The sequence below is a fragment of the Podarcis pityusensis genome (assembly GCF_964106645.2).
Source record: "Podarcis pityusensis genome assembly, chromosome: 12".
NCBI lineage: Eukaryota > Metazoa > Chordata > Lepidosauria > Squamata > Lacertidae > Podarcis > Podarcis pityusensis.
The window spans coordinates 20820517-20844356 of record NC_138037.1 but is presented as its reverse complement, the minus strand read 5'-3'; the positions used below and the strand labels follow the sequence as shown (position 1 = coordinate 20844356).

Here is a 23840-nt window from a genome sequence, read left to right as displayed (position 1 = left end):
AAGAAGTGTGAATGAAATCCACGAGCTTCGTAAAAAGCTTTGGCTGTAACCTATCAAATGAGGAGATGCTTAATTTATAAAACATCTTTACTTGGGCAGGGGGTTATTTACAACACGGGGAAGGTCAATTGCCAGTAGAGAAGCAGGAGAACGCTTGGGTGGTTATAGAAAGGCAAGTGGGTTTGGCTTCTGTACAACATATTTCTAAAGATCAAGGAGCTTATGGTTTATGGGTTGCTAACGGCTGTAGAAACATTCAAGGCAAGGGGACTGGTTTGTCTCAGAGTTGAACAGAGATGTTGCTACCATCTTGTTGGCATTTGCAGGGGCTGATGGGAAATGAAGTCGTGGTCTTGGCCCCAGACTGCTAGGAAACTGGTGGTGTTGGCAGAGGAGCCAAGAAATTGGTAGCCACGCAAGGCAGCAACGGGGAAGAACTGCTGAAGCTGCCCAACATTGTGCCTCTTTGGCAATTTGAGGTATGTACACAGTAAAAGGCCAACTTATGTTATATCAGTTTAGGTCCATGGTGCAAAAGGACAGAAAGAATGCCATGCTTTCTCTGCTTTGTTAGTGAAGAGCCAGCTATGTAGACCAGGCTTCCTCAACCTCGGCCCTCCAGATGTTTTGAGACTACAATTCCCATCATCCCGGACCACTGGTCCTGCTAGCTAGGGATCATGGGAGTTGTAGGCCAAAAACATCTGGAGGGCCGAGGTTGAGGAAGCCTGGTGTAGACTATTCTGGTTATGCTGATCATGGGATAATACTGCTGTGTGCTGGGGTGCCAGTTATGTGTGAGTGCAAGGCATTCATAATACTTGGATTTAGTAAAGGTTGCTTTCTGATTTGCGTACCTTTGGGAAATTGGACAAGGCAACTTTAAATTAAAATAAATGCATTAGTTCTGCTTAATGAATGATAGAAATAGTCAGCTAATAACTGCCACACCATTCCCTATCACTCCCAAGCTATCCAGAGTCGGAATGAACCCTTTGAGAGAGCATGGACTGGGTGATCTTTATGAACCTATTAAAAAGTGTGAAATCTGGGGAAATAAAGCTTTGCTTTGAACCATTACTTTTAAATTAAAATGGAACAAGCCCAGGTAACACCTTATGCTTTAATATTCTTTCTAATTCTTTCCCTCATAACTGGATAGAGATTAGTTTTTTTAAAAAACGAGTTTCTTGTGTGTGGTTATAGGGAACGATAGTTATCACCCAAAATATTCCGCGTCAGAGGTGTCAAATTAATGGAGGAGAGCAACCTTTCAGCCCAACCATGTGTGATAGCTGTGAAAACAAACCTAGGGAGATGAACATTCCTCCACCTGCAGCAAGTTAATTAGGCAAGGGATCTCCTGAGCCAGTTTCTAGAAGGGGAATACTTTCTGCTTTTAGCCAGGGTGGGATTTTGATCAAACTCTTGGAATTCTCCACTGCCTTGGGTGATTTGCTGTGCAGGTTGCTGCCAGCTGGACGGTCTGCTCTTCTTGCCATAGAAAAAGCCTCATCAGTCATTCATAGTGTTGAATGATGCAAGAACCAATATTCTGCAGGTGGCCTTTCCAAAAGGAGAAGAAGGTGGGGTGGATGAAGGCCCATTATTTCTGGAGTTTATAGATACTGTGACAGTCAGAGATGCTTCTAAACTTTCTGTTGAGATGTTCAAGTTTGCAAACAGGGGGAGGGGAACGTCGTTGCAATATTCATCTGTTCACTGCTGTCAGTTGGTGGGATTGGCCAATTAAGCTTGAACGAAATGTCTGCCTGCTCTTAAAAAAAGTTCCAGTCCTTAACATCAGCGACAAAGGCTCTGCTCATTGTCCAGCTCATTTATGAAATTAGGTGGATGAATACAAGAGATGGAATTATTTCTGCAGCCAAACTAAGACTGTGGAATTTCTTACCATTTCTGCATAATTCCCTCTCTGTGCGTTTTAGACATTTGATTAACACTTTTGTTTTGTTCCAGTTAGCTTTTAGAGTTTGACACCCATTTTCATTTGGGCAGTGCCTGCTTTTAATACCCGCTTGTACTTTGCATTTTGATTTGCCTTGTTTTAACCTTGCGTTTATTTTTGTGACGTGCTTTAACTTTTTTTATAAGCTGCTTTTGATGCTTTGTACAGAGAAGTGATTTAAACATAAGAAATAAAATAAACAGACGAGAGCATACCCTCAGGCTCAGTTTACACCTTACCTGGAATATAATGGTTGTCACACTCACTTTGGTTGGTCACACACCCTTCTCTGCCCACATTGTTGGGGCACAGCATGTGGCTGGTAGTGAAGGTTGAATAGATCTTACCATAATTTATCATTTGCTCACCGAGAGCCAATGCTATAATCTCAGACCAAAGTTCCCTGTTATTACAAGATTTCAAAGTATCTTCAGATTTAAAATTATAGTAACGCAGAGTAGGCCAAGAGCTCTTAAATCATTTTCTTAAGCTTCCTTAAAGATAAAAGCCTCTCTAAGAGGCCAATAAACTGGACTCTTGCTGCACACTTTCTAGTGCAGCTGGAATGGGCATTGTGTGCTCACATGATGTCGTTTCCAGGGACTGTATGGGGGGGGGGGATATGACTGTCACTGCATCATTACACGGGGGCAGCCATCCCTTCTGCATTCAGCACCTGGAAGCAATGTTGTGGGATAATGTAGTGCTACGCCTGTTTCTGGCAGGAGGATTCATGCTTCCTAGCCTTTTGGAAAGCCTCTTATCTTTAGGGAAACTAGATAAAGATGAAAATAGTTTTAAAGTCCTCAACCACTTTGTATTACTGTAAGATTACAATGTGCGTGCACACACTATGCAGGCCACGGAGGCACAGAAAATATAAAATAGCTATAATCAGTCTTGGTTGGAATGATCAAAATATTAAAATTCGAATATTAAAGTTTGCCAAGGGACACTTCCAGGCCATCACTCTTTTCAGCTGGAATTGAATTGCATACAAGCAAATTCAGGTGCGTGCCTCCTTTTCATGCCTACGGTAGAATGCAATGTGCATGAGCTCTACTGTGTTCCCATTTGTAGCGTAGAAATACCTCAACTGAAATAGGAAAATATGATCTGCTGTTTTCTGGAACAGCTCTCCAGAGTCCAGACTGACCATGGTGCATTGGCTGTGACCCAGACCCTATGGCTGACCCTCCAGCAGTATAAGACAAAACAGTCTTTTAGCAGTAAGAACACCAAGTTAATAACACACTGTTTCAACTATGATGTAACTCATGTTGTGGATATTCCTCTTCAGAATTCCCTTGTATTTGTGTTAAAATTTGTCTCTGCAGTACTCTCTGCAATTCTTCATTTGTTTGTTTGAAAGGACTATGGAGAAGTGTGATTTTTTTTTAAAAAAAAAACAACAACACAGATCCTGGCACTTCTTTGTGTACCTTCTATTTTAAAAACAAATGGAAGATCTGCTTTTTTCGAATGATGTGTCTGGGAAGTGCATAGATGTGTTGCCCATAATATGCCACCAGACGGTGTAATAATTTCCACACAATTCATCAACACCTTTAGTCTAAACCACTATGTACAGGATTCCAGGCAACATGTGTTTTCCATGTGTGTAGTGTTCCAAACAACGTGTTTCAACTTGTCGTAATATAATCAAAGGTCCTGCTAATTACTTCAGCGTGCAGACTATGGCACTCCCGGCTCGTCATATAACCACTCTGAAATAATTTTATTAGGGAGCAAAGCGGCTCAATAACACTAATTAATTGTGTTTCTTGGACCACTGAAAATGTGTAAGTGGAAAGAGAGTAGTTCTGGTACATTTCCCACCAGGCTGACTTTTGCACTTTTGAAACATGCTTCTCTGTCATGGTCATTATAGCAAACGAGAGAGAAAGAGAGCTGGAAAGGTGCAGTAGGAGAGCATTCCAGACTTATGATTTGAGGCTGGAGTTGGATATGCAATGCTGGTCAGAAATTCACACTCTGGCAGATACGTATGCCTTTTTAGGCTGTTTGCCCACTAAGTTCCAATGGGGGTGGGGTGGCGGGTAGAGACAGACTTGAGGGGGGCAGAGAATGCCAATATTTATGTACCAATAGGTGATTCTGGGGTCCCTTTGGTGTGGATGACATGGGAGAATGACCATATTAACCAAATATGAATGTTGATGTAAACTGATTGCTAAATGTTTGTGCCAATGTAACTACTAAGAGCGGACAAAAATTGCCCGAGACATTTCAACAGGGCTTAGAGCTCCTCCAGACAGCCTGTTTATTCAGATTTCATCCTGATTTGCTTGCACAAAGCTTAGACGGTAGTTAGATTATGTACCTTCTTGATCAAGCATTCATCCTGATTAGTTATATGCCAATGAGTGTTCATCTTGATTTGCTTGTGGGGTGTTTACAAAGCTTTCCACTCATTCATTCATTTTGCACATTTAAATGCATATCCTTATCACGTTCCAAACCACAAAAGTCTGTGTTTCATTTTTAAGGTGGATTTGTTGCCATTGAGCACTTGAATTGCACAATCCTGAAGTTCTTGTGTGCACCTGAAGCCCTCCTACAAAACTCTTTTAGGGAGGAAATTTCCAAATTCATTTTCAGTTTTGTTTCCGGTGATACTTCCTGGGGCAGTTTTTCTATCTGTAAATGCTCCATACCATGTTAGAGTGGCTTGTGAAAATACTCAGAATTGTACAGTATTATAATTATTAATTAATTAAATTTCTTTACTGCCCTTCATCCAAGCCTCACAGTGCAGTTTGTAATATAAAAACACAAAAATACATAACATGGTAACAAACAAGAACAATAAGCCACCTACACACAGTTTAAAAGGCCATAGATTGTTTAATTAGCCAATGGCTAACTAAAATATTTAAAAAGAATCAGATAAGAAATAGTCCTAATTATGAGTTTCCCTCTGTTGATACAAAAGTGGTGATATTTTTTTAATTACTGGATCCAGAATATGAACTTAAAATGAATTTGCCAGTGATGTTGTGAATCATTTCATTCTGCTGGGATCTTACGTCTCTTGGCTTTGAGGTTGTGTGCTACTTTTATTTTGTTCTTCCCCTTCTTTATTTATTTTTTGTACTTAGCATTTAATTCTTTTCATTAAACAAAAATACTTGAAAAAAGTGTTAATGTTACCTATCTTGTATGCCATTTGTAACATGGGTTCTTTGTCCCATCTTCCCAAAAGGGAAACATTTAAAAATAACCAGGAAGCCATACCCATGTTTTAATTAAAAGTCAACAATTTTCAGCCTGACCTACATGAACCAGCATAAGAAGTATTGGGTTCAGGGATGAGATAGCTATATCAGCACAACCAACAAGATGCTTCTGCAGCATTTTCTTTCAGCTTTGGATGAAGATAGCAAAACTACCACGGCAGTTACCTGAAAGCAAAATTCAAAATCAATGTGGAGATTCTTCTCTAAAAGAGTACAAGGTGGCTTCCAGACTGTCAGTATTTTGTGAGACGGATTCAAGTTCATATTCCCAACCCATCCCATCATTCTTTGAATTCTGAAAAATTTGTATAGAGGTTGTATAGATTAGAGACCTGGTCACTGTTTTGCATTTTGGGGATATAGAGTATGAGAGCATTGGCACACTCTTTCACAAATAGTGGCTGGATAATCTAAATGAACTGCAGAAATAAAGAACCCAGGAAGTTCATTAGTGTTTTATGAGCCTCCAGTAACCTGTAAAATTTCACAGGGCTTCTTCTTGGTTATGTGGAAATCTTCAGTGAAGCTTCCACCAAGTGTGTTTGAGGAGAACAGGACCAGAACACAAACTGAGGATCTTGAAGCACAAAACCTTATTTATTACTCTGACTTTCTTACTTCAGAGCTGGTGTACTACCTGACACTCATTACAGCATAGCTGAATGTTAACCTATAAAGTAAGTAAACCACTTGGATGTTTCTTATTAAGATATATGGCAATTAGTCAGCCAGCTTCCTCACTAGGCTGCTTTCTTTGCTATTCCATAAAAAGGGCCTAAAATGCTGTACTTGGCACAATTCTTCTGCACTACCATTTTGTTGCTGTAATGGGAAGGCAGCAAAGGGTAGCTAAGTATAAATTCACCTAATAATGTTTCCACATGCCCATGTTTAATGTCCAGTTGTAAATCCCTGCTCCACTAAATGCCATTTTCATGCTGGTACATGTCACGGTGAAACAGATACTGAGGTATATTTTATAATATAAGCTGTAGATTAAATTCCCACCTCTGTCGCCTGTGAGGAAACTGTAAAACGAAGACTGCTGCCTATATTTTTGTTTCTGAAGGGCCCCCGCATAATGCTGCTTAAGAGTACATCTAATGTTGTGTTTTATTTATGACTGATGATGTGGTAAATGCTTTACTCTAAGCTGTTGTGGTTAAGATAGCATTAGTGGAGAAAAACTGCTTTTTCTAGGAAACTGAGAACATAATGGAAAGTTTTGTTTAAAAGGCAATCCATGGCGTGTAAGCAATCGGCATCTAACAGCTTACCATGTTATACCTTTCAGTGAAATGATGAGAACTCAGAACAGTTTCTGTGGAACAGAAGGTTCCAAAATGGTCACATGTGTGCCTTCCTATAAAAGGAAGTCTTTCGGGGGCAGTTTGTATAAAGCCTGGTGAACTGGTCAAACCAGTTATTTTGCTGAGATAATGGCTGCTTCCCACATTAAATGGGGGGCGCCCTTTGCGTGGTCGTGCGCAGCTCTCCGAACCCTATGCGGCACCATTAGCACAGGCTTGGCTTCGCCTTCCCCAGGTGGGATACCTGGAGGTCTCCACCTACCTCAGCCAGTTGCCCAATACCGCCTGGGGAGGCGTTGCCAAGGTGATCAGGCCAGGTAGGGGGAGGAACCACCTGCCCACACAATAGGGGGAGGATCTGTTGGAGTTGTGATGCTATGAGCCCTTCCATCCAATGATCTGGTTGTATATATGGGTAACTAAAACCATATATTGTGAAGTCACCATAGTCTGTTGACCTTCATTCCAGGGAAATCAAAGCCTGGGTAAGTGCTGGAACCCCTGAGTCTCTCACTGCTTGGAGACAGGGTTTTAAAGGTTTAAAACATTTGTTTGGAAACTCCAGGACATGTTGGCTTTCCTGCTAAGAAGAAATGGAACAAGTATGTTGCTACCTGGCTCTGAAACATGAGCAGATGAGGGCAACAAAGATGGGAAAGGGCCTGGAGACTCAGTCCAGTGCAGAAACGTAGAAGGAGCTGGGTTTGTTTAGCCTGGAAAAGAGATGATGAAGAGGTGATATGGCAGTCATCTTCAAACATCTGAAGGACTGGCAGACAGAACAGAGGTAGCTAACCTTCTTGGGGTTTCATTATGGCCAAGTCTCTGGATGCTATATGTAAAAGCTCTCAAGGCTGCCTTCCAGAAGGTGCTGCTGTTTTAATTTATGTTATCATTCATTATTAAATTCAGTAATATAGACATGGACAAATTTGGAGGGGGGGGAAGGTCTTGCTTTTTGGCATCACAATAACAAGGGACCTGCAGGAGCAGTCAGTAAAATATATACTGTATTTTTTGCACCAAAACACTCACTTTTTTCCTCCTAGAAAGTAAGGGGAAATGTCTGTGCATGTTATGGAGCGAATGCCTGCGGGTGGCGGAGGGGATCTGCTGCAGTCGTGAGCAGAGGATCCATGGTTCCCCTTCCTTCCCTCCTCCGTGGCTCGCTTTGAAACAGCAAAGCGGGAGAAGAGCCGCAGAGTGGGGAGGAGAGAGGGACAGGGAGCCTGCTTCTTTAAAGGAGCAAAGCGGGAGGGGAGAGGAGCCTTCTCCCCTTATACCCCTCTTCTTCATTATTAGCAGCATCCTTCTCCACCCACCCCACGCGTGCTTCTTCTCCCCTTAAACCCCTCTTCTGCATTATTAGCAGCATCCTTCTCCACACACCCCACGTGTGTTCCTTGTCCCTTGAGTGCTTTTCCTTCCTTCCCCACTTAAAACGTGGTTACAGAGCATGGATCCACATGGATCCTCAGGATTTTTGCATTGGGCTACTCCAAACTCACTGTCAGATCACATGTTCGTGGCCACAGCATGAACCACAAAAATCATATATCCACTGTTTCATTTAGAATATTTTTTTTCTTGTTTTCCTCCTCTAAAACTACGTGCGTGTTATGGTCTGGTGCGTGTTATAGAGCGAAAAATACGGTATATATATGGCATGGCATGGCATGGCAGTATCACAGCAGAGGACCCACAGGGGTGAAGGGATTTCTGTGCCCAATAGGATTTTTGTGTGTGATGTTTGATTTTAAAATGGCAAACACATTGAGAGTCCTCCCTGCTTTAATTTGCAATGTGGCCCTCATGACTAATGGCTCTCTCCTCCCTAAAAGCTTAATTTCCTTCTCAACTTACTTCTGCATAAACATGCAGATGATTAGGTTCTACTGGAGGTAATAATATTGTAACAGTACACTTCCTTTTTTCCTTTCCTGTTACCTATGTCAGTTCATTTTTCCACTACAGATTCTTAATGAAGAACAGTGCAAGTGACAATGCTGATTTGGCTAACTTGCATTTCCTTACACTAATTCCCCCCCCCCCAGGCCAGTGCAGTAATAGCCCCTGAGGAATTGAACCTTTTCCTTGGAACAACAGCACCAACAAGCAACAATGCTTAATCAAAGCACGTGCCAGGCATTGCTGCTTTTGGAGACCCTCCCACAAATATTTCAGACTCCCATGGAGCTGTTTGCCATGTAGCAAACACAATAGGGTAACTTATCCCCAAGAATGTACATGGACACTGAATTTCCATCCTTGGAGCAGACATGGAATTTATACCTAAACCATCTTCATTTCAGAATAATCCAAGGAAGATTTGCAAATTATCCAGGCCTCATAGAATGCAAACCTGAGGAGGGAAGGAGGAATTTCCTTCAGGTCACAACAGCAAGGAGAATAACAATGCTTTCTTGTAGCTTCATAAATCCTCTCCTTGCCAGTTGATTAAAACAGTACTGCTTCTTCCTCCTCAGTTCTCTCTGTTGTAGCGCAAATATTTAGGTTTGGGGAAGGGTCCTGCCTCAGAGGCAGACACCTTCAGGCACCTTCCTTCTGAAACTCTAGAGAGCTGCTGCCAGTCAATGTAGTTAATATTGAACTAGATGGATAATTTGTCTAATTTTAGTATATAGTTAAAGATAAAGGGACCCCTGACCATTAGGTCCAGTCATGACCAACTCTGGGGTTGCGGCGTTCATCTCGCTTTATTGGCCAAGGGAGCCGGTGTACAGCTTCCGGGTCATGTGGCCAGCATGACTAAGACTAATTTTAGTATATAGAATCATCTTATTCAGAATGGCATAGGTGACAGGACAAGATTAACTGCTTGTGAAGTCTGCATACTTAGACTTGGGCAGTTACACTAGCGCAAGAGATGGTCCAGTTCACTACATGAGCAAACCTCCCCCATGTGTATTATCCTCTTTTGAAGGATCACGCTAGAAACCTAGAATTGTACCGCTGGAAAAGGACACCAAGGGTCATCTAGTCCAACCTCCTGCAATGCAGGAATTTGAGAAATCCATAGCAAGACCTTTGAAATTTAGGAACCTCCTAGCAGTTCTAATCCTAATCATTCAACTCTCTTCGTCATCCTACTGTCAGCCTCTACTGAACATTTGAAAATGTGCCAGGGTTGCTCCACCCTTGTACGTTACTACCCTCAAGCATGTTTATGAGCACTGCAAATGAGAGAGAAGTTGGGCGGCAGATGTGCACACAGTTGAGATCAGCTGCCTCCTAGGCCCCAGTGCAGTCTGGTAAGATTCAGATAGCATTGTTGTTGACAATCATAGACAAAATAGCTAGACGCCAAATTGCTGCGAGGGACCAATGCACACTTGTAAGCATCTTGTTGCCTCAAGGCTTCTTTTACTTGGTGCATTTTATTATCTGCAACCAAAACTGTCTATTTAAAATTCATCTGCTGTGGATAAGAATACACAGCATGGTTCTCTCTTAATTGATACTCAGTCATTTTGCATGCTGCCAAAGAGGTCCTGCACCAACTATCATCCACTGGGTCCCAAAATTTTCTGGTTTTCATTTACTTTATTTTAGGTACTAGTCACCAGAAAAGTTCTGAAAAGTCTGCAGAGAGACAATGACTCCTTACATATAGTAATGTATGTGGCCCAGCAATATGGAACGTTTGCTGGATGGGTGAATGGGAAATTCCTTGCTGTTTGGCCAACTTCACAGCACTGAAGCAGCTAAAGAAGCCATAGCAAGAGGCCAATTTTTCAGAACCTCTGGTTCACTAACCCCACAGTGTTTCACAGCCTTCTTATATTTAGGAACCTCAACATCTGAAAAGTCTAGTCTCTACTGCATATCACAAAGTCATATTTATATTTGTTTGAAAGAGAAAGCACTTTGCACAGCTACCTCAGAAGTCAATCACAGAACCGGAAATAAATTCCAGAGCTTCTCAAGAAACCTGTCATTCCTCCCCCTCAAAATAATGTAACATTGTGATATCATAAAAGAAAGAGATGTCCCTTATTTGTGGTTATTTACGGCACTGTAAATCAAGTATGTACCGTCAAGTGCCAATGAAAATTGTTTAAAAATCAGCCTTAAATAGCTAAACTCTTAGCAGCAGCTCATAAAATGAGTCTTGGCAGGTCTTAGGTAGTTATGGTTAGAATGACAGTCCTTTAGGGACTTAAGATAGCCAAAAGCAGTAGTAGTTAAGTACAGAGCGATAGATGAGGGAGTCTGCCGGTCGAGGCAATTTTGCAGCACACTCTTGAAGTCTTAGCACCTCCAAAATTGTGCTGTGTTTGTTAAGTCCAGCAATGTAGAACTTGACGTGGGAGGTGGGAGAAATAAACACTGTCACCTGCTACATCCGTCTCTGTTCCTGTGAGGTAATGACAGTGAAAAAGGAAGTGGCCTTTACTGAGGTAAAAAAACAAAACAAAACCCTGCACTCCCAGAGAAGTAACAGGGCAGTATATCACAATGAGAGTGAAGACAGACACACATTTTAATAGTAGTCACAGTAGTGTGATTCTGTATTTGCAGTTTGCTTTATAGACAAGCATATCAGCAGTTCATCTTCTGCTTCAGTGTTCAGTTTTGCTTCTGCACTCACATATGGGCTGTGTAGCTTTTTAAAAATATAGACACAGTTAGATGTGTATATTTTCTCCTTCAGCTTATTCTTTTTTTATAACCTGCCTTGGTTATCATGGAGGGAAGCAACTTGAGGTCAAAGCACTGTCTGTAGCCAGTTTGGGTCAGTTTATCCACACACTGAAAACTTGCAGACCTGATAATTCAGAGTGTGTTCTGGGGCAAAAGGAGGATGTTTTATCTTGAACATCTGTTAAAACATGGTGCCTACCTTTGCTCCGAGAGGGCAAAAGACAATCAGCCAGCGAGAAACACTTTTAATTGTTCTGTGATAAAAGTGAGCGGAATATCATCTGGTGTAAATAACCCGCGTATTGTAACATTCTCTCCAGGAAAGGGGGGGGGGATGAAGTGGGGTGGAGGGATCATGTCCAGAAAAAGTCTGAACAGGAAAGTAAAAATATCTGAAGAAGGAACCAACAAGACAAATAAAAGAGAACATCCATTAAGAAACCAGACCTCAGCTGCTTAAAAAGTCAGGTGCGTGAGTTATAGTTGTCTTGAGCCAGACCTAACATCCACTGCCAACAACCACATCCACTGCCAATAAGCCAAGCTGACATAACAGTTGCTTTAAGAGAGTTTGGGGAGGGGAGACTGAGGGTGGGGAAGGGGAGGGGGGCGGCGGCGAATCTACAGCTTTACGTGTCCATGGCCTCTTTTCTCTTTTAGTCATTTTTTCCTCTTAATGCGTATTTTCATCGTGGTCCTCTTTCTGCTGCCTTTTGGAACAGGAGGTGTTTAGCAATGTGCCCAAGGGTTGGTTTTTATTATTTATTTAAGGTCGGTCTTACAATCACTGATGTCTGGGGAAAGCCAAATATTCAGTTTACATTTAGTTTTTCTAGGTGACCGTCAATGATGCTCACCCTTAATCTGCAGACTTTGATTTATGGAGGGATGTCTCAAAACCTGAAGCATCATGGTCTGGCAAGGCACTCCATAGTATCTGAATATTTCAACTCACACCTCCACATACCCCTAGCTATCAAAACTGCCCCCCAAACCCAGCAATGTCCAACACTAAGAGCTGTCTGACAGTAGAATGGACTCCCTCAGATGGTGGTGGACTCTCCTTCCTTGGAGGTTTTTAAGATGGCCATCTGTCATGGATGCTTTAGGTGAGATTCCTGAATTGCAGGATCTTGGACTAGATGACTCTCAGGATCCCTTCCAACTCTGCAATTCTCTGATTCCCTCTGTGAGAGCCAGGAAAGGTCAGGAACGCATTATAGGCCCATGTTTCAAAACTGCATTTCGTTTCCTGCAACAAAAAGCTTCTGGAAAACGTATTCCCTTTAGGGTATGTTTGGTGTAGCAGGTGCAGTGGTAGCTCTGGGGCTGATCGGCGCTGTTCGTTGGCAGCTTTTTAAAACACCCGGTGATGAAACTGAACTGACAGTGAACTTCTGAAGGCAAACAGTGCGTTATCGAGCCAGAACCAAAGACATTAAACTCGAAGGTCGGAATACAAAGCATATGTGCTTATGATCCTTTTAAGCAGCCAAAGGACCTGGCACAGAATTGCTATATCATAATACAGACTATTCCCTGTCTTTTAAATACTTGAGCACAAATTAGATGTGATCTTGCTGTGCATCTGTTATCACGACGATACAATCAGCTACCATGTGCCAGATCTCTGCAGCGAGCCGCTGCCTCCTACTCCTAGAACAATTTCTGTATCACATTCCACATAAACTCCTGGGCAACAGTCCAGTACCAAGTTAAACCTATTGACATCAATGGGCTCAAGCGTGCTTAACACCCTTTTGGATTGTAGCCCTGAGATATTGAGCAACAACTTAATGCGAACAGAACATGCATATGAAATCTATGGCCCAAGGAATGATCATTTATTTCCAAAATGGCAAACTTGTTTTTTATTTTTATTATAAATAAAACCAAGTTACTTATTTTATTAAAACGGTTACATATGTTGAAACAAAGACCAGCCATTTTAATGATGCTTGGTTTTCTACATCATAAATAACTGAAACTCTGTTAGTTGTTGGCTCACCACTGAGCATGCTTCTTGCGTTTTTAAGAAAACTTTAAATCTGTGTTTCCAGAAACTATGCAGCAACAAGAAGACTAAATTAAAGTAAAAATGTAACAAAAAAAACAAGGACAAGTGTCTCTTAAGTTTGAAACTCGAGGGTCTAATTGAATGTTTGCTATGTGTGGAAATCAACTGGCAGTCGCAAGTGTTTACAGCTAACGGGCTTCAGGAGTGTGTGGTTGCATACTCTTGGCACAGAAGGGAATTTGTGTGAATAACACCAGCCTGTCCATTTGCAATGCATTATGAACCCACTGGATTGGCCAGGCTTCATAAAAGTGCTAGCCACCTGACCTCCTGCCCTTAGTTTGACAAAGAACAGTTCCTTCTGATGAGTAATGTGTGGATCCCCCAATTCTACACCAGAAATAATTTGGGAGATCCTAAATTTGTTGCTGAACTTCCTCTAGATCAGTGTTTCCCAAATTTGGGTCTCCAACTGTTTTTCAGCTAAACCCCCCCCCCCCCCATCATCCCTGACTACTGGTCCTGCTAGCTAGGGATGATGTAGTCCAAAAACGGCTGGAGACCCAAGTTTGGGGAACCTTGCTCTAGATCAAGGTTCTTCAGTCTTGGGCTCCAATATGTTAAGCTACAGCTCCCATAATCCCTGACCATTGGCTAAGCTGGTTGTAGAAAATAGGAGTTGGGAGTCCAACTTCTACAAACCCATGTTGAAGAACGCTCTAAATATTGGGCAACGTTACCTAGGCCCAAAATTAGATTCAGTCAGTACTGATCAACCTCACTCTGCCCCTGTTGGTCTCTTCCATTTCCCAAACCTAGACAATGTGACAAAGAGAGCTCCTGGTGGATGTTGCAGTGGACCCCTCTTTAGACATAGCATTTGGGGCCACAATATATTATGTGAAATGCAGTATTCATTGTTCCCAGAATCCATGTGTACTGCCCTCTCCCCATGCTAGGTTGAACCATAATGGATGACTTGCAGTAATATCAAAGTACCTTGGGAGTCACATTTCCCATATTTTCTGGCAGCCCTAGATACTGCTATGCATGCTTACAACATGTTGTTGTTGTTTAGTCGTTTAGTCGTGTCCGACTCTTCGTGACCCCATGGACCAGAACACACCAGGCACTCCTGTCTTCCACATGCATAGCCTAAAAGAAGCCCCATCATGGTGCCTGCAGCAACCTCACCCTGTGATCCCCTCACTGAGGTACGGTTGCGAAAGGAAACTGGCGTTGAGGAGGGCTCCAGGGAGGACGTTGCCCTGAAACAGGCACATTTTGATTTGGGCTCTGGTGGGCTCTAGGCTTGATACTAAATAGACCTGGGGAACAAAATCTGTGGTTAGAAACCTGCATTTGCAGGCTGTCCCACAACACCCCTTCTGTCTGTGGTGCTTGGGCTCCAGAGCCCATCTCAAGGCTCAGCTCCAACAGGTTAGATCCCTGAACTCAGGGACTCATGGCTGAAAATCACGCTTTCCAGGTCTGCTCACAGTTCCAGCCCGGCCCTGACACCGAAAGGATGGACCAAAAATATTTGCTACCCCCAAGTGGCTGCACGGCACAATCCGAGATGCTCCATGCACTCTGGAGAAACATTGCACCTCTCAGAGTACCTGATTTTTCATAGGTGCCCCTTAAAAAACAACTTACACACATAGCAAGTCCTGTGGCTTTCGTTCTTTTCAGTCCGATGTCATTCTGAGTAGGCATGGTTAGTTTTGTGCTGTTAGTACTTCCGTTTTGTTGCCAATCGCCCAAATAAAAAGCAGAGAGAATATGTCTTACAGAAAAGTTTGGCAAGACAGTTTATTGTCACAAAATAGTTAATAGAATAACTTATAATAGTATGAACTAAAGTGAAGTGTTTACTCTGTTTTCTTTAAAAACTCACATTGTTATGACAAAGTCTAGTTGGTCAGGTCTGAAAGTCACTGTTGTGGGGGGAGACCTCTTTTGCACGAAGATGCAAGTCAACCAGAAGTATCCTTCAACTGTTCATACAGTCGTAACATATATTTCCTGCTTTTTATGTCAATGCAAAATAGCAATTTTAAAAAAGTAAAAATATATATATTTATGTACAAAATATTTTTTCATATCAAATCATTTTAATTGTACACTTTAAAACAACAACAACCACAAAATGCTATGTTACATCAAGATGCGTTCTACATGTTACATCGAGGTTTGATATCTGCTATCTAGATTATATTAGTGCAATTGGAACTGGCTATGCTTGAGCAACGCGTTGCATACCTGAAAGTCAGCTTCACCAAGGGTTTTGATCTTCCTCACTATACGGGAGTTTGCCATATATGTCAAGTAAAGAAGGAATGGGCAGCTTAGAAGTTCACTGGGTCTTATTAGAAGCAGAAGGGGTAGGAGTAAAATTCCAATAGGTTACCCAAACAAAAAGACCCAGTTCAGATTTTAAATCGAAATGTAGTTTATTTTGCTCTGGCTGCATTGCCTGATCCTCATTATTGTATTGCAAACTAGCAAATCTACAAAGACATCCAGTTCCACACTGTGTCTTGTGCTGATCCATGCATGTAAGGTCCTGAAACTATCCCTCTTTCTGTATCTGGATAGCTTTTTCCACCGGAAAAACTGAACTCACCCAATACCTGCATAGAAGATGAAATGGATCAGGTTCTAGGCATTTTGCTTAATGATCTTTGCTGTGACTCTGCCCACCTCAAACAGGGTTTGGTCAATTTTTTTTTATGTAGCAAACTGGGTTGAATATAAAAACAGGATTAGCAGCTTTCCTGGACTGAGAACTCATTTCCAAACTAGGATCTCTAACTAGATTTACAGATTTACCCTGGATACTGTTATTCAGATGCAGTGGCGTAGCGTGGGGGGTGCAGGGGGAGCCGGCCGCACCGGGCGCAACATCTGGGGGTTAGGGGGCGCAAATCCACGGGTTAGGGGGCGCAAATTACTTGCCTTGCCCCGGGTGCTGACAACCCACGCTACGCCACTGTTCAGATGTAACATTAAAACTGGGTTAAGGAAAATAAGCTAGGTTTCCATTTCCCCTGAACTGGACTCTGGACAATCAGCTCTTTTCCCAGTTTTATTTTATTGACCCGAGTATAAGCTATATTTGGCTTTACTGTTGCTTATTCAAGAGTGTAAACCTGATTAGAATATTTTTGTATGGTTGGAGAAAAATATACTTGCTTTAGTCAAATTTAGGAGTTTAAAATGGTGTTTCTAATGCCCAATTTAGCATCTACTTTGACTTTAAATTGCTTCAGTGCCACAATTGTTTGGTGTGTTGTGTGTGCCCCATATGTTTTTAATTCCAATGATTTGCTTTATATAATATATAGATTTCATTATGCCTTCTTTTCCCCCCTTCATTGAAATGGGGATTTTCTTCATTTGATACATTCCATACCAAAATAAAAACATTTTGGACGCATTAAGGCAATAACAGTTTCCGTCGTGGAAAGTTATTGAGCTCCAGTATAAATAACAAACTGAAGCATAGGTTGATTTGGTACCAGAAAAGTGATCTGCTTTGTTTATTTACATAAGTTTCAATAAGTCAGAAGGAGAGCTTAAAAGGAAGGAATCCCAAGTGGATTTACTGATGGTTTCATCATTGGGACAGCGACTTAAACTATCACAATGAGTCTTTTTATAGTTAAACATTTGAACTACATAAAAGAATCAGAGCGTGTTCTTATGTAAGGCTTAAATCCCCTTTGAACTCTCTATTATTGTTAACCTCCAATCTTTGTCAATGTACTGACTAGGCAATCTGAGGAGAGGCATTCTACGTAATGTGAATGACCATTCTGGTCAACGTACATTTTTCTTCACATAAAACACACACTCAAAGGCAGCCCTTTTAGTCCATATGAAAGAAAAAGCTCTAGGACTGGGCAATTCCATTATAATGGTTTTTTTTTTTTTCCTTTTTACATTCACATTGCAAAGTAACTGAAGCAACGGCTTTAATGTACGTAATCAGGATTCTCCTTGAAAAAAGATGAGACTCTTCCCCCACATACAGTATTGCACTTATGAAAGGAATTATTCTTTGTATTTTTTAACATATGGCAAATGCAGTCGGGGGGGGGACCCATAGAGGCATAGCAACGTTTCCCCCATTTGAATAAGAAAAACCCCACATTACTTGTTAACATAGTGGACTTTTCCGTTGTAAAATGTCGCAATTTCACCGAAGAGATTTATTTAATCCATACAAGCCAAATGCTCCAGGGCTTTTGAGAAACGTCTACCCTTTTTCTGAGGTCAGCTTTAAACTGATCAGGATGCATTTAGAAATTACATGCAAAGGTTAAGCGTTGTGGCGTTGGCACACTTTTGAGGCACAGTTGTATTGAGCTATGCCCACGTTCTAGCTTATTGTACGAAAGCAAGGCACTTATTGTTATAGCAATGCAGCGCTTAATGTGCAGTTTGATTAATACAATAAAATAAGTTAATAGTTTTGACTTAAAAAACAAACAAACTTGGGAGGCTTCGCCACCCATAATTTACATGCCCTTTATAGAACTGCTTTTATATTTTATTCCAGAAATCAAAATATTTTAGCCTGAGGGAGCATTTGTTTATTGCCATCGTTGTGCATAATTCATTGGGAATGTCTCTTGCACAAGCAACACTGAAACGAATGGGAATCGTACGAGAACACGCCCAGGCTCTTGAGAGATTGCCATTGATTTCAAGCATGCCTGCATGGCGAGAACTTCCCATTCTTATTTTTACTGACCGTGCTACAAAAGGAACCTGGTTCTCAATTCTTGCTGCAGACCTCTCATTCTGATCTTACGGGGGGAAAACCAATGGCATGAAAAATACATGTCCACATGTGTTGGAAAGAAAAGCAACAACTCTCTTTAAAACGGTGGTACTAGTGGCACTTTTACAGTCTTTACTTCTGATATGTGTGACGATTTCTGAATGATGCAGCTGGTTGTCCCCTGGAGTTTGTCCTTTCCTTGTGCAAGGTTTGTTAAGGCCATCGCTGCGTTGATCTCCTTCCAATAGGTCTCATCTTTGTTTGATCTCTTTCTGTTAGCTGCACTAGAATCAAGCAACAAAAAATGTTTCCGTGTCTGATGATGATTCTTGTCAAGTACTTAGAAAGTGAGGCAATGCATTTTACAGCATTTTCATTTTTAAAGAAGTCTTCTTTTTTTTGGCCAAGATAAAACAGCAGAAGGCAAAGAGAGAGAGATGGAGAAACTGAACTACAGTGACACAGCCCACTAAAATTATATAAATATTATATTATATTAATTAAACAATACTTATTTAGATTCATTTTATTAATATTTCCAGTACGCCTGAGAAGAACACCCCACATAAAAACAACAACTTGGAAGCGAACCTTGGAGCAGACAATAAGTTTCCCCAAATTCCCATCTTACTGTCCTTCATGCAGCAGTTACAAATTCATTTCCTGCACCTTTTTTGCACACAATGAGGGCAGGATGCACAGGGATGAATGAACTGTCTAAGATAAGGGTGTGTGTGTGTGTGTGTGTGTGTGTGTGTGTGTGTGTGAAATAGGATACTTATTCCCCCAAAGTTAAGGGATTTCCCCTCCCCTCCTTTCCCACGTCTCAGCTTGCAAATGGGGAAGAGTCGGTTTCTGCACACGTTCTCTTTTATTACAGAGGAATCACTTCTTATGTGAGGGCTAGGTTTCGAGGATTAAGCTAAACCGCACCTAGCCCAAAATAACCCTTTGAGCCACCCTGCCTTCTACAGGCTGGCTAGTGAGGGGGAAAGGCCTGCTTGGCGCACCCTGCTAGTGGCGCATCTTTGGCCAGCAGCACAGTGGCTCTGGGAGTTGTGGGGATGCTCCCTTTAACTGAGCACACCTTGCCTGGGAAGAAAGGCCGAGAGCTGAAAATCTCTTTCCATGCCAGGCCTTGACCTTTGGGCAAGGCCTGCTGGCGGTGTGCCCTGTGAGTGAGCTGCCTTTGGCTCTTGCATGATCTCACGGCAAATCCCCACCAGTCCCAGCGCCATGGTGCGCCACTGGCCAAAGTCACCCTACTTCCAGGTGTGCCAAGCAGGCCTTGCCTGGAACCTCCGGTCCTTCCCCGCACCAACCCACCTTCAGCCAGGTATGGTTGAAATCGTGTAAGTCAAATGCACATAAGATGTGGGTTTTGCAAAGCCCCTCCAGGCTTGCTTGCCAAATACCTGGGGTGTGGCTGGGGAAACTCAGCCAGATGGGCAGGGTATAAATAATAATAATAAATAATAATAATTATTAATAATAAAAATAATACCTGAGGTGAACAGGGCAATGTTTGCCCATCCCCACTCCTTGCACCTTACATAGACTTCTGAAATAGGCATCTGGCAAAGGTAACTTTTACTCACCTTTCACACTTGCTAGGTCCATTTTCCAGAGTTTCTGAAAGGAGATAATAATCTGGTTAATCCACCATTTTCATTCATTCATTCATTTTTAAAGCAGCACTGGATAGCATATGGATGGCAGCCCTAGTTTCAGACACATTTTTGCTCCCAAGGTCAGATCTCTGATTTGCACAACACTGAAAATGCATAGTTTAATGGAGAACATTCATATTCAGTCTAGAGCAAATGAATATCCCCCCCCCCCACTACATCCCTGTTGAGAATTAACGTTCTTATGCTGAATAGGAACAACAATGCAATCTTGAAGGGACCTCCAGAAGAAGGAAGAAAAAACACCACCACTGGGATTCACTGTCATTAGAAGATTCTCGCTGAAACACATTTGCCTTGATCCAGGTAAGTCACACTGCACCTAGAGTCATTATCTAGATCTGGCCTGAGGTCAAATGGGTTTGTACACTTTGCGAACTTATCTTCTTAATTGGTACCAGCCTTATTCAAGGGTTGCGTTTCTCTTTGTGTCTTATAACCTCAGCAATGAAGGTGGTCATCTAGATGTGTTTAGCATCTGCTGTGTGAATGGGCTGTTAATCTGTTTTTAAAGCAAGATACGTGCAGTTTTTAATTCATAAGAGCTACATGCTATTTCATTTCAATGGGGGAAAGAACTATAAAATAAAAGTGAGTTGAAAAAGCAAGACCAGACTAAATATTGCAACACAGGAAATGTTTTGTAAGGCCACTGGAGGGTGCATTTGTGGTTGCAAAACTCTTAATCATTATTCAGTATGCACCATGAAAGCTATGACTTCACTTCGCCAAACCTTTATTAGGCATTACAAAAAAGCTATGAAATCTAACAGTGAGGACAGTGGACACCGTCCACTCTGTAGACCAGGCCCAGGCAAACTCGGCCCTCCAGATGTTTTTGGACTACAACTCCCATTATCCCTGACCACTGGTCCTGTTAGCTAGGGATGATGGGAGTTGTGGTCCCAAAACATCTGGAGGGCTGAGTTTGCCTATGCCTGCTGTAGACCAAAAGTATGAACAAAGTTGATGAACTGATGCTTCTAAGAATTGGTCACCTTCATGTCTCATTGACTTCATTGCACTGTAGTTTTGACTACCCAACATGTTTCAGAGTGCAGTCTCTTCGGAAGACAGAAAGGTCATTTTCAAAGGTGGCACCATTCATCATTGATGGAGGAAGTGATCACTTCCTAGAGTCCTTGAGGATGAAAGACACTCTTATGCAGTAACTGGTTGCTGGCTGTTTCCCCCTCCTGCTTGTCTCCAAGACTTCATCATTTCATTAACACCAGGGGAGTGCTATTTTTCTGGTTGGTTAGGAAGGCCTCATCCTGTTTCCATCATTTGCCTCCTGCCTATTGCTTCCAAGAGGATTATAAATCTCCTACCATTCCGAGTTCTTCACCCTATTAATAGATGTTTTCAGCATGTGACAATACTAACTCTGTAGCATTCAGTGCCCAGAAATTAGTCATTGGTCAATACTAGCTCTGTGTTGCAACATGCTGTTTTTCAGTACCATATATTTATTATGCTAAAATTCACTCTGAGTGCCGCAGATGCACACTAAGGTTACAATACTACTATTACAGCCAGCTATAACAAATTGGGAAGAGGTGCTTTATAAAGATAGGCAAACCATCTCTGGTGCCAACTAAGGGGGCCATTTATCTTACTTCACACATGGCAGCCCCCTGCAGTTAGCGTCTGGACAGCAAATAGAGGGCTTATCCACACCAGAGCAAAATGTGGACCTCATCCCAGTGTCGTCCCAGACCTTTACCTCATTAAATGTGGTCCGTCCCCCGCCCCCTCCCCGCAATCCTGGCCACTTTGGACTTTACAATGATTGAAAAGGGGCAAAGCTCTAGGACAATACTAGAGTAGGAAGGTTGCCATGTGGACACCCTTAAATTAACGGGGAGACAGGCAAGTGACGATCCACATTTTGCTCTAGTTCGGACAAGCCCTGAATAGGCACACAAGTCAGCTAGCAACCTGCATGCTGGAGATGTATACACACAATGGAGAAATGTATTTCTATTTACATTATAGCAGCTGTTCCTAAATTTGCATCCTTTTGTACAAACCAGCACATGGAAATTCCATGCTAATCTGTGTCCTCTTTTGTACCCCCTTCCCCAATTTTTAAAGATAGTCCTTTCCTATTCCTATCTAGTTTGGAAAATTAAAGCGTCTGTGTTGTTTTCCAAGGTGTCTGCAAATCCAGATGATTTGCAGATGAAAGCAGAGCTTTATTAGGCCAGGGCTGAGACACTGAACCTTGGCAAGGGTTGATCATGGCAATAACCTGCTTCGGTTATTGTCGGCAAGTCCCTGATGGAGGGAATAATATTTTTCTGTATCTCCTCAGAGTCCAGTAAGCCCTGGAGCCTGTCCAAATATCCTGAGAGGGATTCCAGAATCTGCCACTGAAATCTAGGATATTCCAAATTTTGTTAGCATCCTCATTTATATGGCACCCAGCTAAAAATCTGCAGTTCCCATTTAAAACATACTCTTATTCTGAGATATTGTGTGTAAGAACCTCCCAAAGAGAGCTGCAAAAGAGAATTGGGAAGGGACTCTGTACACAAAGAGGCTCTTATGTGTACAAAGCACAGCAGAAAGGGAAGGGGAAAGCAAGCAAGTTCTTTTTTGGGGGATAACTTTCCAATATATTTCCTTCAGTAAATACCAAAACCCAAGACTTATCACTCACGTCGCCTCCTGGGAACACAGCACAGTGCTTATTTTGAGAGTTTTATGCATTGCACACTACTCCAAAGAACACTAATGGTGTACAAAGAAACAGTGGAATTTTGCAAAAATTTAAACAATGGAATAATCCTGTCTTGAATTATACCACAGCTGAGTTAAATAATGCAAGTGTTAAATAAGTCACTCATCCACAAAATTATACATTTCTTGGTGTACGTTAGGCTTGCCAGATGTGCCTTGGCTTGTTTTTTCTCTCTGAAAAGGACCATCCTTTTAACAAAGCAGGATATCGCTTGCTGGGTTGCCTCTGTTCCAGCTCTTCTTTTTGCGAAATATAAACTTATTAAAGAATATGTAATCTTACACACTATGCTGCTAAATAATATTTCTGTATTTGTGATTCCTTTTTGAAAAGAACATCAAATAAAATATTATTCAGATGCATACACACACACACACACACTATCTCAATTTTTTTGCAGGCACATATCAAAGTGATGTATTCTATTCAGCTTGGCATCCTGCTCCCGTATGCAACTGCACAATTCATGCACTAAGGCCCTACTCTTCAGACCAGACTTTGCCAGCTTGGTGTCCTTCAGGCTGGTTGGGGTGGGGCGGAAGAGAGTTGTGGCCCAAAATATCTGGGGGCATCAGAGGGTGGTGCTTTTCTGTGGCAGTGCCCCACATTTGTGGAGGACTTCCCCACTCTGAGACATGTGCATTGTGCGAACCTTGTTGACCAGCTCAGGGCAGTTTTCCTTTTTTGGCTTTCTACTTTATGATACATTGTTCTGTCTTGACTGCTGTCACTGCATTTTATGGCTATGATTTTTATTGTTGGAAATTTGTTTTATTAACTTAATGTATTGCTTTTGCTTGAAAATTTTGATGTTTTTATTGGGTTATTGTAAACACTCAAAGTTTGCTGTTGGAGGAAGTTATTCTCCTCAGTAAAATGGCTCCCATTTCTGTTCTTTTACTGTTTTAGCTCATCCACCTCCACATCTGCAACAGGAACAGGTTTTAGCGCAATAAGGATTTGCTTAATTGAAATAACAACATTAACTCTTTTGAAATGGGGGACACTCTAAAAATATGAAGATGGTTGTTGAAAGACTCAAGTATATGTCTATTTTGATGTTTCTGTCGGTAATGACATCAGAAAAGCAAAAGGCTCCAGTTGAGTTAGTTAGCCGTGACTATGTACCTTTAAAAACAATAGTACTTGTTTGAACTTGTTTCATTTCTACTGGTTGTGGCTAATTTTAGCTGCACCCAGGGTCAAAGTTTTCTGGCAAAGCTTTCCATTGCTACTCCCTTCAGTGTTTCCTGCTGTCTGCCATTCTGTCCTTACAGATCTAATGCTCCACCTAATGCTATATATAATATATGGAATCTAACCCTACTGCCCTGCTCTGCAGGGGCTCACAGGTGAACAGGATGCAGTGCCCAGAGCTCCTTCTGCTACAGGCCTG

General features: G+C 41.8%; 1 protein-coding gene and 1 long non-coding RNA gene across 5 annotated transcripts in view; one reads left to right on the top strand and one right to left on the bottom strand.

Annotated features, from left to right (window-relative positions):
• Nucleotides 1–332: 332 nt before the first annotated feature.
• Nucleotides 333–22720, top strand: LOC308459715. Its single transcript, XR_013978291.1, has 3 exons — nt 333–479; nt 19894–20004; nt 20753–22720. It is a non-coding gene; the product is annotated as an uncharacterized lncRNA (long non-coding RNA).
• The window catches only part of MKX (mohawk homeobox), a gene marked incomplete at its 3' end in the record, with an annotated part of 59774 nt that continues 54041 nt past the window's right edge, over nt 18108–23840 (bottom strand). For 2 of the 4 annotated variants that reach the window (XM_080975312.1, XM_080975313.1), the window contains exons 6-7: nt 19609–19642; nt 18108–18294 (exon numbers count right to left, since the gene is read on the bottom strand). In XM_080975312.1, coding sequence (XP_080831438.1) covers nt 18108–18294; nt 19609–19642 — 221 coding nt within the window. Of the gene's footprint in view, nt 18295–19296; nt 19426–19514; nt 19643–23840 lie in introns of those variants that run through there. The other 2 variants (XM_080975314.1, XR_013978278.1) reach the window with 2 other exon arrangements.